At 55.1% G+C, this 18870-nt stretch overlaps 2 protein-coding genes across 2 annotated transcripts; both read left to right on the top strand.

Annotated features, from left to right (window-relative positions):
* Nucleotides 1-4169: 4169 nt before the first annotated feature.
* Nucleotides 4170-18555, top strand: adat1 (adenosine deaminase tRNA specific 1; the record flags this gene model as incomplete). The annotated part of the gene is made up of 8 exons (XM_079258417.1): nt 4170-4452; nt 6316-6370; nt 6436-6563; nt 11551-13903; nt 14173-14318; nt 14627-14726; nt 14812-14898; nt 18136-18555. 8 exons carry the CDS (start codon nt 4170-4172, stop codon nt 18266-18268), a joined length of 3285 nt encoding a protein of 1094 aa, XP_079114543.1. The 3' UTR covers nt 18269-18555.
* On the top strand, nt 4252-6297 carry LOC306764462 (uncharacterized protein; the record flags this gene model as incomplete). Its single annotated transcript, XM_079251636.1, has 3 exons — nt 4252-4311; nt 4384-5490; nt 6293-6297. Exons 2-3 carry the CDS (start codon nt 4512-4514, stop codon nt 6295-6297), a joined length of 984 nt encoding a protein of 327 aa, XP_079107762.1. The 5' UTR covers nt 4252-4311; nt 4384-4511.
* Nucleotides 18556-18870: the final 315 nt, after the last annotated feature.

Genomic DNA, 18870 nt, shown 5'->3' with positions numbered 1-18870 from the left:
TTGTAGGGTTGGTGCAGCAGGTAGACGATAGCGTTGTCTGCTCCAATCAGGAGTTCATGTTCAGGCTCAGTTGGAAAATGTGCTGGAAGACATCACACAGCTGGGTCCTTCCAGAAGTTTGGGGCTCTAGCATCCGAGCCTGCAGACCTGTCTGGGCGTAGGCCACTGAGCTCCACCCTCACAACATCCCTGCTGATGTTGACGGGAGGCTGGGACATGTCTGGAGAGGAAGACAGTGATGGTGGAAGGGAAGTAGGAGTGTCTTGCAGGTGTGATAACCCCCGATAAGGTGTGGGAGGGGGGAGGGACGTGTCCACAACATTATACCTGTTGAAGAACAGCTTTCACTCATTGGCCGTCTGATGGTCTCCGTCCATCTCTGTTGTTTGACCAGTTAGGTTTCTCATCTCATTCCACACATCCCTGGTGTTGTTTTGGACCAATTTGCTCTCCAGCTTCCTCCTGTCCCGCTCCTCGCCATCAGGATCTTGTCCTTTACCTCATTGTGCTCTCCTTATCTCCTCCCTGTACTTTTTCCTGAAGACAGGAAGGGGACGGAGGAGTTGCCCATGGCTTATTGTTGGGGGGGCAGCGTATTGATGTAGTGGGGACTACATTATCCGTACAGAAGTTCTTGTAATCCGTAATACAGTCCGGGAGTATGTGAATGTCCTTCCATGTGCATCACAAAAAAACATCCCAGTCAGTCGTCTCAAAGCAACCTGCAGGGTTTCCGTAGCCTTCCGTGGCCACTTGCGTACAGATCTTGTGGCCACAGACTGCCGCTGGACTGAGGGACGAGGTATGTTGAGGTAGGATGAGGTAGATGTTGTGATGGGTGAACTCTGGGGAGTGCAAACGGAAATGGAAAGTTGGGAGAGTGAGACTACGTGAGTTAGTTGAGCATGAGATGTGGCTGAAACAGCAGCTCTTATTCCTAAAGCTGTCAATGAATCAACCCAAAGAGATCCGAGTCGACTGGTTATTTACCTGTGAGCACGGAGCATTACATTTGTGTCAGAAGCTCGAGATTTGCCCCACCGTGAGAGCTGATATTCCGGAGGGAGGCCAGAAAGGTGTTTCCAAACTCGAACGCCGGCCTGCAGGTGAAGAAAGAAGCCGACGAATGCTCAATAGACATGCCGGTGTGCGGTGGAAGTGAGAGGCTCTCGCTGAACACTGTGCCACAGCCAGGTCACACTCTTCGCCACTGTCCAGAGGCTAAACGTCAGGAGGGAAACGGGAAAGGGTCCGTGTAGCCCGGGTGACAAGGGCCCCGTCAAACACTCACTGGGAACAGAAATTCCTACCAGAGGAGGGGTTCATCAGAAATAGCCCCCATGCTGACGCTGTAGAAACTGTGGGCTGGACAGAAGTTGGTTTTCATTGCCATGTTCCAGTGCTAGTTGGGAATGTTTCCTTCCCAGCCTTGGCAGACACAGGTTCTACGGCCACATTAGTGAGGCCAGATGTTGTTCCAGCTGGGACTACTTTAGAGCCAACTTATGTAAAACTGCGAACAGTGACTGGTCAGACGGCCGCAATGAAAGGTAGAGGGACATTTGTTTTCACCATAGGGTATCTATCTGTATCTTTCTCTGCCTGGGTAGCAGATGTGAAAGACCCCTGTGTACTGGGTCTGGACTTTCTGAGATTCACAGGGTGTGTAATGGACTTGGGATTGGGTGTACTCATTCTGCCGGGGGGGGGGTTATCCATTTAATTCCCCCCTGCAATCAGATTCCCCCTGCTGTATCCTCCTACTGCATATCCTCTTTCTCAGAAATAGTCAACCCAGGTGGTGAAATGATTCAGCCCAGCCCACCTGCACCGTCTACTTGTACCACATCAACTGCAGACAACACCCCCTTGAGCCAACAGCAGCAGAGCGTGCCAGAGGACCACATGGAGGCTGTCCGGTGTAACTGTGACGGCTTGGATGACCAGCAACAGAGGGAGCTGTGGCAGGTCCTGTGTGAATTTAATGACTTGTTCGCCCTCAGTGACAGTGAAGTGGGTGTTACGCACCTGATTGAGCACCATATTGATACTGGGGAGGCGCCACCCATTAGGGTACACCCGTGCCGGCTGCCCGTGATACGGCAGGAGGCTGCAGAAAAGGAAATTCAAGTCATGCTGGACGCAGACATAATTGAACCCTCAGACAGCCCTTGGTCATCTGCTGTGGTCATGGTCCTAAAGAATAAGAGCACAAGGTGGAGGTTTTGTGTGGATTACCGTCCTCTCAACAAAGTGACTAAAAAGGACTGTTACCCCTTCTCTCGAGTGGATGAGACCCTAGATCTGGTGTTAGGCTTGTCTTGGTTCTCGTCACTGGATCTAAGGAGTGGGTGCTGGCAAGTTCCCCTCACACCTGAATCGAGACCAAAAACCAGATTTAGTACTGGCAGAGGACATTGGCAGTTTAAGGTTCTGAGTTTTGGACTGTGTAATGCTCTAGGGACATTTGAGAGACTTATGGACCAGGTTCTGGCCAGTGTTCCCCGATAGAAGTGTCTGGTGTACTTAGATGATGACCTTGTTCAAGGGAGGTCCTTCCGTGCTGCGTCGGACTCTCTGCGGCTGGTGCTGGAGAGGATTGCTGCTGCTGGACTAAAGTCGCACCCAGATAAGTGTCACTTTATGTGGCGGGAAGTGGAGTTTTTGGGCCACAAGGTGGATGGAGGGGGTATTAGCACACTCCAGGAGAAAATCGAGGCTATTAAAGACGGGTTAGTTCCAGGGAACCAGATGCAACTCAAAAGCTTCCTAGGGCTGGCCTCTGACTATCGGAGGTTTGTTCAGGGTTTTTCCTTCATTGGCTCCCCCCTTTTTCGTCTGCTCCAGAACAACCAATCCTTTCTATCGACTGCAGACTGCCAGGAGGCATTTGCCACCCTAAAGCAAGCCCTCATAATTGCCCCTGTCCTAACGCCCCCGACCCCACATTGCTATTCACATTGGACACTGACGCTAGTGATGTTGGCATGGGAGCAGTGCTAGCACAGGTCAGGCCTGAGGGTGAGCGAGTAGTGGATTATTTCAGTCGTGTCTTTAATAAAAGTGAACGCCGTGACGTGAACTACTTACTGTTGTGTTAGCTGCTCGCTACTTCAAGTATTATCTATTCTGTGTGTCTTTCAGCATCAGGACAGACCACTCAGCACTACAGTGGTTGATGTCTTTCAGAGAGCCTGAGGGCCAGGTCGCATGGTGGCTAGTGGAACTGCAGTCCTTTCACTTCAATGTTGTTCACCGACTTGGGGCGCAACACACCAATGCTGACGCTCTATCCTGACGTCCATGTGCAGTGACCAGTTGTGGCTACTGCGACCAAAGGGATGCCAGAGAGAGCTCAGGGAGGAAGTGGGGGATGCTTCTGCTGTTGAGCCAACTTGCTGCTCCTTGGAGGTTGTTGACACAACAGATTTGGCCACACAGTAAGAGACTGATAAAGACCTAAACCCCGTGCGTCAGTGGGTACAGACTGGGGAAAGACTACCTTGGGAGGACGTGTTGATAGAGACAGGTAGAGAGTCCAGTGGCAGCTTTTCAAGCCACTGCATCGACGCACCTGCTGATGTTTGGCTCGGATGCAGGAGGTCACCATGGCAACCCAACCAGCAAGCTGTCTGTGGCGACATGAAAAATTATATAGATATTAATTATTAACATAGGTAATGAAAACCCGAAATGCAGTGTCAGAAATTACAATTTTGTGCAAAACTTCAATCTTAGAAAGTCATGGTTTCACACCCTAATCAACTAATTAACTCAATACCTGCAAAGGTATCCTGAACCTTTAAATGGTCTCTGGGTCAGGCGGCGACACAATCCTGGGGAAGACTGCTGAGCGGACAGATGTCCAGAAGATGGTCATTGACCCTCCTATGAGTAATGAGTCTATATAATATATAGGTTTCACAGTCTGACATGAGTGACAAAAAATTTTGAACTTTTCCATAATATTCTAGTTTTCTGAGATGTACCTGTATTTAAAATAATTTTCCAACAAACAAAAACACAAACTTCATCCTTTACTTTGAAATCTCTCCATATCAGGGCTTTTGTTGTGACAGTCACTTCCCTTCCCTCAGAGGAAGTACTTCCGGTTGTCGGGACCTGCGAGACGTGGTTCTTCCTGATGTTTACTGAGCACGCGCCTCACCATGATCAGCAGCGACCAGGTCGCGGAGCTGTGCTACCGGAGGTTCACGCAGCTTCCCCGCAGAGGGAAGCCCGAACCGGGCAGAGAGTGGACCCAGCTGGCCGCTGTGGTCCAGATCACCAGGTCCGGAGACCCGGACTCAGGTTGGACCGGGGGGGGGGCGTGTAGACGCTGCAAAAACCACGTGATGAGCCTGAAACGTGTTTCTGTTCCAGCTGAGATGGAGGTGGTTTCCATGGGAACGGGGACCAAATGCATTGGACAGGCATCCATGAGTCCCAGAGGTTGGTGATGTCAGTCCATCTTCCTCCTGCAGGTCCAGAACCTGGTCTACCTGTCCCCGATGGAGGACCTGGTCTACCTGGAGGACCTGGTCTACCTGTCCCCGATGGAGGACCTGGTCTACCTGGAGGACCTGGTCTACCTGTCCCCGATGGAGGACCTGGTCTACATGTCCCTGATGGAGGACCTGGTCTACCTGTCCCCGATGGGGGACCTGGTCTACATGTCCCCGATGGAGGACCTGGTCTACATGTCCCCGATGGGGGACCTGGTCTACATGTCCCCGATGGAGGACCTGGTCTACATGTCCCCGATGGGGGACCTGGTCTACATGTCCCCGATGGAGGACCTGGTCTACCTGTCCCCGATGGAGGACCTGGTCTACCTGGAGGACCTGGTCTACCTGTCCCCGATGGAGGACCTGGTCTACATGTCCCTGATGGAGGACCTGGTCTACCTGTCCCCGATGGGGGACCTGGTCTACATGTCCCCGATGGAGGACCTGGTCTACATGTCCCCGATGGGGGACCTGGTCTACATGTCCCCGATGGAGGACCTGGTCTACATGTCCCCGATGGAGGACCTGGTCTACATGTCCCCGATGGAGGACCTGGTCTACATGTCCCCGATGGGGGACCTGGTCTACATGTCCCCGATGGAGGACCTGGTCTACATGTCCCCGATGGAGGGCCTGGTCTACCTGTCCCCGATGGAGGACCTGGTCTACCTGTCCCCGATGGTGGACCTGGTCTTCACGCCGGTCTGGTCCTCTCTTCTGCTAAATACTAGTGCAGCGCCACCTCTGGTGGGAATGGGGAGATATTATTCTACTGGTTTGGCTGGTTTGACCAAAGTGCAGCGTGGGAGTCCCCGACCGGACACCAACACAGGAGCTTCAGGTCCAGGTCTCCAGAACCGGACCTGGAGACGTGGTAGACCTCCAGGACCGGACCTGGTAGACCTCCGAGTCTGGACCTGGAGACGTGGTAGACCTCCAGGACCGGACCTGGTAGACCTCCGAGTCTGGACCTGGAGACGTGGTAGACCTCCAGGACCGGACCTGGTAGACCTCCGAGTCTGGACCTGGAGACGTGGTAGACCTCCAGGACCGGACCTGGTAGACCTCCGAGTCTGGACCTGGAGACGTGGTAGACCTCCAGGACCGGACCTGGTAGACCTCCGAGTCTGGACCTGGAGACGTGGTAGACCTCCAGGACCGGACCTGGTAGACCTCCGAGTCTGGACCTGGAGACGTGGTAGACCTCCAGGACCGGACCTGGTAGACCTCCGAGTCTGGACCTGGAGACGTGGTAGACCTCCAGGACCGGACCTGGTAGACCTCCGAGTCTGGACCTGGAGACGTGGTAGACCTCCAGGACCGGACCTGGTAGACCTCCGAGTCTGGACCTGGAGACGTGGTAGACCTCCAGGACCGGACCTGGTAGACCTCCGAGTCTGGACCTGGAGACGTGGTAGACCTCCAGGACCGGACCTGGTAGACCTCCGAGTCTGGACCTGGAGACGTGGTAGACCTCCAGGACCGGACCTGGTAGACCTCCGAGTCTGGACCTGGAGACGTGGTAGACCTCCAGGACCGGACCTGGTAGACCTCCGAGTCTGGACCTGGAGACGTGGTAGACCTCCAGGACCGGACCTGGTAGACCTCCGAGTCTGGACCTGGAGACGTGGTAGACCTCCAGGACCGGACCTGGTAGACCTCCGAGTCTGGACCTGGAGACGTGGTAGACCTCCAGGACCGGACCTGGTAGACCTCCAGGACCGGACCTGGTAGACCTCCAGGACCGGACCTGGAGATTCTAGAAGTTTCTGGTTTTGCTGCAGTTTGATGTTGGTTTCTCCTTCAGGCGACGTTCTGAATGACAGTCATGCGGAGGTCATCGCCAGAAGAGGGTGCATCAGGTGAGTTCAGGATCTTCTGGGTCTTGTCCTCTTCTTGGATCCTTCAGGTCTCTGGTTTTCTGCAGGTATCTGATCCACGAGATGTGCCGGGCTGTGAGCGGCGGCAGCGTCGTGTTTCGCCCGTCTGACCAGAAAGGGAAGTTCCGGCTTCATCCTGGAGTTTCCTTTGTGTTTTTCACCAGTCACACACCCTGTAAGTCCACCCGGCTCCCAGTGTCCACTGGTCCACCGCTACGACCACCATGGGGTCTGGACCGGTGGGATATGCTCCTTTACTGAGCTCAAGAAACATAAAAAACATGACATCATGTGATGCCGGGTCAGTCCTGCATGTTTCAGATGTTTTCCCAGATTCAGACCTACGGCTTTTTCTGCAGAACTTCAAGTCGCTTCGTAGAACTTTTGCCTCAAAATGTTTTAAGAAACAGCAGAATCCAGATTCCTGCAGCAGAAACCAGATTCCTGCAGCAGAATCCAGATTCCTGCAGCAGAATCCAGATTCCTGCAGCAGAAACCAGATTCCTGCAGCAGAATCCAGATTCCTGCAGCAGAAACCAGATTCCTGCAGCAGAATCCAGATTCCTGCAGCAGAATCCAGATTCCCGCAGCAGAATCCAGATTCCCGCAGCAGAATCCAGATTCCTGCAGCAGAATCCAGATTCCCGCAGCAGAATCCAGATTCCCGCAGCAGAATCCAGATTCCCGCAGCAGAATCCAGATTCCTGCAGCAGAATCCAGATTCCTGCAGCAGAAACCAGATTCCTGCAGCAGAATCCAGATTCCTGCAGCAGAATCCAGATTCCTGCAGCAGAATCCAGATTCCTGCAGCAGAAACCAGATTCCTGCAGCAGAATCCAGATTCCTGCAGCAGAATCCAGATTCCTGCAGCAGAAACCAGATTCCCGCAGCAGAATCCAGATTCCTGCAGCAGAAACCAGATTCCTGCAGCAGAATCCAGATTCCCGCAGCAGAATCCAGATTCCCGCAGCAGAAACCAGATTCCCGCAGCAGAATCCAGATTCCTGCAGCAGAATCCAGATTCCTGCAGCAGAAACCAGATTCCTGCAGCAGAATCCAGATTCCTGCAGCAGAATCCAGATTCCCGCAGCAGAATCCAGATTCCCGCAGCAGAATCCAGATTCCTGCAGCAGAATCCAGATTCCTGCAGCAGAATCCAGATTCCTGCAGCAGAATCCAGATTCCTGCAGCAGAAACCAGATTCCTGCAGCAGAATCCAGATTCCCGCAGCAGAAACCAGATTCCCGCAGCAGAATCCAGATTCCCGCAGCAGAATCCAGATTCCCGCAGCAGAATCCAGATTCCCGCAGCAGAAACCAGATTCCCGCAGCAGAATCCAGATTCCCGCAGCAGAAACCAGATTCCCGCAGCAGAAACCAGATTCCTGCAGCAGAATCCAGATTCCTGCAGCAGAATCCAGATTCCTGCAGCAGAATCCAGATTCCTGCAGCAGAAACCAGATTCCTGCAGCAGAATCCAGATTCCTGCAGCAGAATCCAGATTCCTGCAGCAGAATCCAGATTCCTGCAGCAGAATCCAGATTCCTGCAGCAGAATCCAGATTCCTGCAGCAGAAACCAGATTCCTGCAGCAGAATCCAGATTCCTGCAGCAGAATCCAGATTCCCGCAGCAGAATCCAGATTCCCGCAGCAGAAACCAGATTCCCGCAGCAGAATCCAGATTCCCGCAGCAGAATCCAGATTCCCGCAGCAGAATCCAGATTCCCGCAGCAGAAACCAGATTCCCGCAGCAGAATCCAGATTCCCGCAGCAGAAACCAGATTCCCGCAGCAGAATCCAGATTCCCGCAGCAGAATCCAGATTCCCGCAGCAGAATCCAGATTCCCGCAGCAGAATCCAGATTCCCGCAGCAGAAACCAGATTCCCGCAGCAGAATCCAGATTCCCGCAGCAGAATCCAGATTCCCGCAGCAGAATCCAGATTCCCGCAGCAGAATCCAGATTCCTGCAGCAGAATCCAGATTCCCGCAGCAGAATCCAGATTCCCGCAGCAGAATCCAGATTCCCGCAGCAGAATCCAGATTCCCGCAGCAGAATCCAGATTCCCGCAGCAGAATCCAGATTCCCGCAGCAGAATCCAGATTCCCGCAGCAGAATCCAGATTCCCGCAGCAGAAACCAGATTCCCGCAGCAGAATCCAGATTCCCGCAGCAGAATCCAGATTCCCGCAGCAGAAACCAGATTCCCGCAGCAGAATCCAGATTCCCGCAGCAGAAACCAGATTCCCGCAGCAGAAACCAGATTCCCGCAGCAGAAACCAGATTCCCGCAGCAGAATCCAGATTCCCGCAGCAGAAACCAGATTCCCGCAGCAGAATCCAGATTCCCGCAGCAGAATCCAGATTCCTGCAGCAGAAACCAGATTCCCGCAGCAGAAACCAGATTCCCGCAGCAGAAACCAGATTCCCGCAGCAGAAACCAGATTCCCGCAGCAGAAACCAGATTCCCGCAGCAGAATCCAGATTCCTGCAGCAGAATCCAGATTCCCGCAGCAGAATCCAGATTCCCGCAGCAGAAACCAGATTCCCGCAGCAGAATCCAGATTCCCGCAGCAGAATCCAGATTCCCGCAGCAGAATCCAGATTCCCGCAGCAGAATCCAGATTCCCGCAGCAGAAACCAGATTCCCGCAGCAGAAACCAGATTCCCGCAGCAGAAACCAGATTCCCGCAGCAGAAACCAGATTCCCGCAGCAGAATCCAGATTCCCGCAGCAGAAACCAGATTCCCGCAGCAGAATCCAGATTCCCGCAGCAGAATCCAGATTCCTGCAGCAGAATCCAGATTCCTGCAGCAGAATCCAGATTCCCGCAGCAGAATCCAGATTCCCGCAGCAGAATCCAGATTCCCGCAGCAGAATCCAGATTCCCGCAGCAGAATCCAGATTCCCGCAGCAGAAACCAGATTCCCGCAGCAGAATCCAGATTCCCGCAGCAGAATCCAGATTCCCGCAGCAGAATCCAGATTCCCGCAGCAGAAACCAGATTCCCGCAGCAGAAACCAGATTCCCGCAGCAGAAACCAGATTCCCGCAGCAGAATCCAGATTCCCGCAGCAGAATCCAGATTCCCGCAGCAGAATCCAGATTCCCGCAGCAGAATCCAGATTCCTGCAGCAGAATCCAGATTCCTGCAGCAGAATCCAGATTCCTGCAGCAGAATCCAGATTCCTGCAGCAGAATCCAGATTCCTGCAGCAGAATCCAGATTCCTGCAGCAGAATCCAGATTCCCGCAGCAGAATCCAGATTCCCGCAGCAGAATCCAGATTCCCGCAGCAGAAACCAGATTCCCGCAGCAGAATCCAGATTCCCGCAGCAGAATCCAGATTCCCGCAGCAGAATCCAGATTCCCGCAGCAGAATCCAGATTCCCGCAGCAGAAACCAGATTCCCGCAGCAGAAACCAGATTCCCGCAGCAGAATCCAGATTCCCGCAGCAGAATCCAGATTCCCGCAGCAGAATCCAGATTCCCGCAGCAGAATCCAGATTCCCGCAGCAGAATCCAGATTCCCGCAGCAGAAACCAGATTCCCGCAGCAGAATCCAGATTCCCGCAGCAGAATCCAGATTCCCGCAGCAGAATCCAGATTCCCGCAGCAGAATCCAGATTCCCGCAGCAGAATCCAGATTCCTGCAGCAGAATCCAGATTCCCGCAGCAGAATCCAGATTCCCGCAGCAGAATCCAGATTCCCGCAGCAGAATCCAGATTCCCGCAGCAGAATCCAGATTCCTGCAGCAGAAACCAGATTCCCGCAGCAGAAACCAGATTCCCGCAGCAGAAACCAGATTCCCGCAGCAGAAACCAGATTCCTGCAGCAGAATCCAGATTCCCGCAGCAGAAACCAGATTCCCGCAGCAGAATCCAGATTCCCGCAGCAGAATCCAGATTCCCGCAGCAGAATCCAGATTCCTGCAGCAGAATCCAGATTCCTGCAGCAGAATCCAGATTCCCGCAGCAGAATCCAGATTCCCGCAGCAGAATCCAGATTCCCGCAGCAGAATCCAGATTCCCGCAGCAGAATCCAGATTCCCGCAGCAGAATCCAGATTCCCGCAGCAGAATCCAGATTCCCGCAGCAGAAACCAGATTCCCGCAGCAGAATCCAGATTCCCGCAGCAGAATCCAGATTCCCGCAGCAGAATCCAGATTCCTGCAGCAGAATCCAGATTCCTGCAGCAGAATCCAGACGTCACGTCCTACTTGTCCCGTCCCACGTGTCACGTCCCACGTGTCCCGTCCCACGTGTCCCGTCCCACGTGTCACGTCCTACGTGTCACGTCCCACGTGTCCCGTCCCACGTGTCACGTCCCACGTGTCCCGTCCCACGTGTCCCGTCCCACGTGTCACGTCCTACGTGTCACGTCCCACGTGTCCCGTCCCACGTGTCCCGTCCCACGTGTCACGTCCCACGTGTCACGTCCTACGTGTCACGTCCCACGTGTCCCGTCCCACGTGTCCCGTCCCACGTGTCCCGTCCCACGTGTCACGTCCTACTTGTCCCGTCCCACGTGTCACGTCCCACGTGTCCCGTCCCACGTGTCCCGTCCCACGTGTCACGTCCTACGTGTCACGTCCCACGTGTCCCGTCCCACGTGTCCCGTCCCACGTGTCACGTCCTACTTGTCCCGTCCCACGTGTCACGTCCCACGTGTCCCGTCCCACGTGTCCCGTCCCACGTGTCACGTCCTACGTGTCACGTCCCACGTGTCACGTCCTACTTGTCCCGTCCCACGTGTCCCGTCCCACGTGTCACGTCCTACGTGTCACGTCCCACGTGTCCCGTCCCACGTGTCACGTCCCACGTGTCACGTCCTACGTGTCACGTCCTATGTGGCGGTACCATCCGATTAGCGTACATACCAAGACCACAAACCGACTTCTTCTGTTCCAATTTGCATTTCAGGAGAAAATCACCAGGATTGAAAGTTTGTTGATCTGTTGGCTGAATTTAAACTTTATTCATTGCAACAATAATTAATTTCTTGGTTTTTCTGCTGATTATAAAACCAAAGCTTTCCTGCGTCATTTCCTCTTTTTCTATCACTTATAAATTAGAGATCTGGATTCATTGTTGGTGTGAATAAAGTTTGGTGGGTTTGAATAAAATTTCATCCGTTATTCAGTAAAATTCTTCTGAACTGTGATCAGGTGGCGACGCCTCCATCGTCCCGCTTCTGCCCCGCCCTCCTGCAATGTCGGCGAACAGACGCAGCAACGGCAACCAAGGAGGGGCCCAGAAACGGAAAGCCAAGGCCGCCCTTCAGGCTCCAACCCAGGCCGCCCTTCAGGCTCCAACCCAGGCCGCCCTTCAGGCTCCAACCCAGGCCGCCCTTCAGGCCCCAACCCAGGCCGCCCTTCAGGCCCCAACCCAGGCCGCCCTTCAGGCTCCAACCCAGGCCGCCCTTCAGGCTCCAACCCAGGCCGCCCTTCAGGCCCCAACCCAGGCCGCCCTTCAGGCTCCAACCCAGGCCGCCCTTCAGGCCCCAACCCAGGCCGCCCTTCAGGCTCCAACCCAGGCCGCCCTTCAGGCCCCAACCCAGGCCGCCCTTCAGGCTCCAACCCAGGCCGCCCTTCAGGCCCCAACCCAGGCCGCCCCCCAGGCCCCAACCCAGGCCGCCCTTCAGGCTCCAACCCAGGCCGCCCTTCAGGCTCCAACCCAGGCCGCCCTTCAGGCTCCAACCCAGGCCGCCCTTCAGGCTCCAACCCAGGCCGCCCTTCAGGCTCCAACCCAGGCCGCCCTTCAGGCTCCAACCCAGGCCGCCCTTCAGGCCCCAACCCAGGCCGCCCTTCAGGCCCCAACCCAGGCCGCCCTTCAGGCTCCAACCCAGGCCGCCCTTCAGGCTCCAACCCAGGCCGCCCTTCAGGCTCCAACCCAGGCCGCCCTTCAGGCTCCAACCCAGGCCGCCCTTCAGGCCCCAACCCAGGCCGCCCTTCAGGCCCCAACCCAGGCCGCCCTTCAGGCTCCAACCCAGGCCGCCCTTCAGGCTCCAACCCAGGCCGCCCTTCAGGCTCCAACCCAGGCCGCCCCCCAGGCTCCAACCCAGGCCGCCCCCCAGGCCCCAACCCAGGCCGCCCCCCAGGCCCCAACCCAGGCCGCCCCCCAGGCCCCAACCCAGGCCGCCCTTCAGGCTCCAACCCAGGACGCCTCCCAGGCCGCCCCCCAGGCCCCAACCCAGGCCGCCCTTCAGGCTCCAACCCAGGACGCCTCCCAGGCCGCCCCCCAGGCCCCAACCCAGGCCGCCCTTCAGGCTCCAACCCAGGACGCCTCCCAGGCCGCCCCCCAGGCCCCAACCCAGGCCGCCCCCCAGGCTCCAACCCAGGCCGCCCTTCAGGCTCCAACCCAGGCCGCCCTTCAGGCTCCAACCCAGGCCGCCCCCCAGGCTCCAACCCAGGCCGCCCCCCAGGCCCCAACCCAGGCCGCCCCCCAGGCCCCAACCCAGGCCGCCCCCCAGGCCCCAACCCAGGCCGCCCTTCAGGCTCCAACCCAGGACGCCTCCCAGGCCGCCCCCCAGGCTCCAACCCAGGCCGCCCTTCAGGCTCCAACCCAGGCCGCCCTTCAGGCTCCAACCCAGGCCGCCCCCCAGGCTCCAACCCAGGCCGCCCCCCAGGCCCCAACCCAGGCCGCCCCCCAGGCCCCAACCCAGGCCGCCCTTCAGGCCCCAACCCAGGACGCCTCCCAGGCCGCCCCCCAGGCCCCAACCCAGGCCGCCCTTCAGGCTCCAACCCAGGACGCCTCCCAGGCCGCCCCCCAGGCCCCAACCCAGGCCGCCCTTCAGGCTCCAACCCAGGCCGCCCCCCAGGCCCCAACCCAGGCCGCCCCCCAGGCCCCAACCCAGGCCGCCCCCCAGGCCCCAACCCAGGCCGCCCCCCAGGCCCCAACCCAGGCCGCCCTTCAGGCCCCAACCCAGGACGCCTCCCAGGCCGCCCCCCAGGCCCCAACCCAGGCCGCCCTTCAGGCTCCAACCCAGGACGCCTCCCAGGCCGCCCCCCAGGCCCCAACCCAGGCCGCCCTTCAGGCTCCAACCCAGGCCGCCCCCCAGGCCCCAACCCAGGCCGCCTCTCAGGCCCCAACCCAGGCTGCTGGTGAAGAAAAACCCCCAAAGCGTCCTCGTTGGGGGGAGGAGTTGACATTGCCTTTAAAGCAAGAAGATGGACACCATCCTGAATCTTCCAGAAGCTTCAAGCCGACCGATGGTGTTGGGAAATGTCCACAGGGTCCCGACATTCACCGGACGGGGGCTAAGTGTGTCCCAGGCGGCACTGCCGACCCTCTGCAGCCGGGGGCGGGGTACCACAGCGTCGGGCTGCTTCGAGTCAAACCGGGACGAGGAGAAGCGACCGTGTCGCTGTCCTGCAGCGATAAACTGGCCCGCTGGGTGGTGGTGGGCTTCCAGGGCGCCCTGCTGGCCCACTTCCTGGAGGAGGCGCTGTACTTCAGCACCGTGGTCGTGGGGAAGTGTCCGTACAGCCAGGACGCCCTGCACAGAGCTCTGGTTGGCAGGTGAGGACATGCCCCCCTCACCTCGTTATTTAGCTGGAAACCAGAACTGACCTGAAAATGTAAAGAAGCCTGAAAGGAAAACCAGATTTAAGGATTTATTCCTGACGATCCTCTCCAGCAGGAACGTCGAGGCGACAAGTAAACAAGCAGGAAGTCGTGTGATCTGCTGGAAAGTCCTCAACGCCACTTTTTCTGATAAAACATGTTCGATCCGTTTCTTTTGGTCCTGATACTGAAGACGGATCCGCTGATTCTTTCCGTCCATCCAGGTGTTCCCATGTGTCGGACCTCCCTGCTGGGTTCTCAGTCCATCCACCGGTGCTGCTGCAGTCCGAACTGGAGTTCCCTTTCAGCCAGAACCAGACCCGACTCCAGCAGCAGGTGGGTCGGGGTTGCATCTCGCCCTGTGGAGCAGGTAGGTTTCAGGTGTGACACTTGCTTTCCTCTCTGATGCTTCAGATTAATCCTGATGGATGAAGGAGGGGGTGAACCCTTCTGAAACAGGACCAGGAGGGGAACTGATCCGGGTTTGACTGGACTCTCAGACCAACAGGAAACCAGTTTCCCACCTGGAAAGTCCTGAAGAAGAGTTGAAGCGAACAGACTAGAAGGAAAATGACGTGATGCCGCGTTATCTGAAGGTTTCCACCGTTAGGAGGAAACCATGGGGATCTTTGTGAGACGAAGGTAGAGCGAGCGTTTCAGCAGGTGTTTGTCTTTCAGCCATCAGCTGGTGTAATGTACCCGAGCGGCCTCTAGATGTCACTGCAAACGGCTACAAACACGGAGTCACGAAGAAGCTTCTGGGTTCTCCGCAGGCCAGGTAGCGGCGTCTGCTCCTTCAGTTCCCCCCACATCATGCTCATTGTTCGCTCTTCAGTTAAATGTCTGCATCTTTGTGCCTTCAGGTCTCTTTTGTGTAAACTGGAGCTTTTTCATTCCTTCCTGTCTCTGGTGTCGACCACTGATCCTGCAGCGCGGCCCCAAACCCTCAGGTACTTCCACTCCGCCTTCCCCTGCTGGACTCGGGTTTCCTTCAGACCACTTTACTGGAGCTAAAGAAGCTTTCACGTCAAACTGTTTCATCAGGAACATTTTAGTTTTTTTTTTTACAGTGTCAGGTTGTTTCTAAAGACTTTTCATGGATCTGATGCTAATTGTTCATTTTGAAAACCACTTCATCCGTTTCTCACAAACTCTCACTCCCAGGGACGTATTAGAGTCAACACTTAACTAGCTTAGCATAACATGCATGTGTTTGGATAGTGGGAGGAAGCCAGAGTACCTGGAGAGAACCCCCCCCCCCCCTCCCCCTACACCCCCCAGCACAGGATCAAACCAGAAACCTCCTTGCTGTGATAAGCTGTGGTTCGCGCTGTGCCACCGTGAAGCCACCATGCAGCCTCGCTCATCAATCAGTTGTTTGACTTTTCCTCCAGAATTCCAAAACCTCTCTAGCTAACTCCTTTCACTTTACCAGCAGCAGCTAGCTGCCACCAACTCCTTTCACTTTACCAGCAGCAGCTAGCTGCCACTAACTCCCTTCACTTTACCAGCAGCAGCTAGCTGCCACTAACTCCCTTCACTTTACCAGCAGCAGCTAGCTGCAACTAACTCCCTTCACTTTACCAGCAGCAGCTAGCTGCAACTAACTCCCTTCACTTTACCAGCAGCAGCTAGCTGCAACTAACTCCCTTCACTTTACCAGCAGCAGCTAGCTGCCACTAACTCCCTTCACTTTACCAGCAGCAGCTAGCTGCAACTAACTCCCTTCACTTTACCAGCAGCAGCTAGCTGCAACTAACTCCCTTCACTTTACCAGCAGCAGCTAGCTGCAACTAACTCCCTTCACTTTACCAGCAGCAGCTAGCTGCCACTAACTCCTTTCACTTTACCAGCAGCAGCTAGGTGCAACTAACTCCCTTCACTTTACCAGCAGCAGCTAGCTGCAACTAACTCCCTTCACTTTACCAGCAGCAGCTAGCTGCAACCAACTCCCTTCACTTTACCAGCAGCAGCTAGCTGCCACTAACTCCCTTCACTTTACCAGCAGCAGCTAGCTGCAACTAACTCCCTTCACTTTACCAGCAGCAGCTAGCTGCAACTAACTCCCTTCACTTTACCAGCAGCAGCTAGCTGCCACTAACTCCTTTCACTTTACCAGCAGCAGCTAGGTGCAACTAACTCCCTTCACTTTACCAGCAGCAGCTAGCTGCAACTAACTCCCTTCACTTTACCAGCAGCAGCTAGCTGCAACTAACTCCCTTCACTTTACCAGCAGCAGCTAGCTGCAACCAACTCCCTTCACTTTACCAGCAGCAGCTAGCTGCAACTAACTCCCTTCACTTTACCAGCAGCAGCTAGCTGCAACTAACTCCCTTCACTTTACCAGCAGCAGCTAGCTGCAACCAACTCCCTTCACTTTACCAGCAGCAGCTAGCTGCAACTAACTCCCTTCACTTTACCAGCAGCAGCTAGCTTCAACCAACTCCCTTCACTTTACCAGCAGCAGCTAGCTTCAACCAACTCCCTTCACTTTACCAGCAGCAGCTAGCTGCAACCAACTCCCTTCACTTTACCAGCAGCAGCTAGCTGCCACTAACTCCTTTCACTTTACCAGCAGCAGCTAGGTGCAACTAACTCCCTTCACTTTACCAGCAGCAGCTAGGTGCAACTAACTCCCTTCACTTTACCAGCAGCAGCTAGCTGCAACTAACTCCCTTCACTTTACCAGCAGCAGCTAGCTGCAACTAACTCCCTTCACTTTACCAGCAGCAGCTAGCTGCAACCAACTCCCTTCACTTTACCAGCAGCAGCTAGCTGCAACTAACTCCCTTCACTTTACCAGCAGCAGCTAGCTTCAACCAACTCCCTTCACTTTACCAGCAGCAGCTAGCTTCAACCAACTCCCTTCACTTTACCAGCAGCAGCTAGCTGCAACCAACTCCCTTCACTTTACCAGCAGCAGCTAGCTGCCACTAACTCCCTTCACTTTACCAGCAGCAGCTAGGTGCAACTAACTCCCTTCACTTTACCAGCAGCAGCTAGCTGCAACTAACTCCCTTCACTTTACCAGCAGCAGCTAGCTGCAACCAACTCCCTTCACTTTACCAGCAGCAGCTAGCTGCAACTAACTCCCTTCACTTTACCAGCAGCAGCTAGCTGCAACCAACTCCCTTCACTTTACCAGCAGCAGCTAGCTTCAACCAACTCCCTTCACTTTACCAGCAGCAGCTAGCTGCCACTAACTCCCTTCACTTTACCAGCAGCAGCTAGCTGCAACTAACTCCCTTCACTTTACCAGCAGCAGCTAGCTGCAACCAACTCCCTTCACTTTACCAGCAGCAGCTAGCTGCCACTAACTCCCTTCACTTTACCAGCAGCAGCTAGCTGCAACTAACTCCCTTCACTTTACCAGCAGCAGCTAGCTGCCACTAACTCCCTTCACTTTACCAGCAGCAGCTAGCTGCAACTAACTCCTTTCACTTTACCAGCAGCAGCTAGCTGCAACTAACTTCCTTCACTTTACCAGCAGCAGCTAGCTGCAACCAACTCCCTTCACTTTACCAGCAGCAGCTAGCTGCAACTAACTCCCTTCACTTTACCAGCAGCAGCTAGCTGCAACTAACTCCCTTCACTTTACCAGCAGCAGCTAGGTGCAACTAACTCCCTTCACTTTACCAGCAGCAGCTAGCTGCCACTAACTCCCTTCACTTTACCAGCAGCAGCTAGCTGCAACCAACTCCCTTCACTTTACCAGCAGCAGCTAGCTGCAACCAACTCCCTTCACTTTACCAGCAGCAGCTAGCTGCAACCAACTCCCTTCACTTTACCAGCAGCAGCTAGCTGCAACTAACTCCCTTCACTTTACCAGCAGCAGCTAGCTGCAACCAACTCCCTTCACTTTACCAGCAGCAGCTAGCTGCAACTAACTCCCTTCACTTTACCAGCAGCAGCTAGCTGCAACTAACTCCCTTCACTTTACCAGCAGCAGCTAGCTTCAACCAACTCCCTTCACTTTACCAGCAGCAGCTAGCTGCAACCAACTCCCTTCACTTTACCAGCAGCAGCTAGCTGCAACTAACTCCCTTCACTTTACCAGCAGCAGCTAGCTTCAACCAACTCCCTTCACTTTACCAGCAGCAGCTAGCTGCCACTAACTCCCTTCACTTTACCAGAAGCTAGCTGCAGGTTTACGTGCAGCTGGATGATGCTTGTTAATGTGCTTTTAGGAATCCGGATCTTCAGACTTACTGGGACTACAAGCGGGCATCCCAGTCGTACCAGCAGGCCTGGCAGCAGCTGACCAGTCAGGCCTTCCCTCTGTGGCCTCGCAGCGATAGAAACCTCCTACTCTTCTGCTGAATGCCAACTCGGCGACCTTCATGAAGAAGCAGTTTGTCTTCCTCCCGGAATGAGACGTTTAACCCCGCGACATCCAGCGGGAGGATGATGCTCACACCCGTTCCGGGCGCCCCTGCTTTTCACAGCAGGAAACCCTGCGCTGTTTACTGACCCTTCTGGATGTCCCGAACCCAAACCGAAGTCGTCCACGCTGGAATTTGCTGCCGAGGTATCCGACTGGTTGCTGTTCAGAACCCAGCTCGAGAAGCTGATTAAAGTTTTTCCATCAGAAATAAAAAATATTTACTTTTCAGACAAAAAAACATATCTGAATCTTTTTCATTTGGTTTTCTGGAGACGAACAAACATTTTCTGGATTATTGTCAAGAACTGGATGAAGAATTCTGCACAACAGTCCGTCGATTTTCATCCGCTCATCACAGTTCGGATTGTCCCGGTTCCATCTGATCGTGGACGAGTTCAGACCAGGATCAGAATCATCCTGCAGAGGATTGGACTAAGTGTTTTAGTGGTTTTTACTGTAAATCACGGAATATTTCCATCCCGATGTCTCTTACACCAAGAAAATGCAGAGAATTCCTCTGCACACATCAGCTTCAGGA

Source organism: Telmatherina bonti (assembly GCF_933228915.1).
Source record: "Telmatherina bonti genome assembly, chromosome: 2".
NCBI classification, from domain to species: domain Eukaryota; kingdom Metazoa; phylum Chordata; class Actinopteri; order Atheriniformes; family Telmatherinidae; genus Telmatherina; species Telmatherina bonti.
The sequence above is the reverse complement of the archived record's forward strand: the minus strand, read 5'-3'. Positions and strand labels throughout refer to the sequence as shown.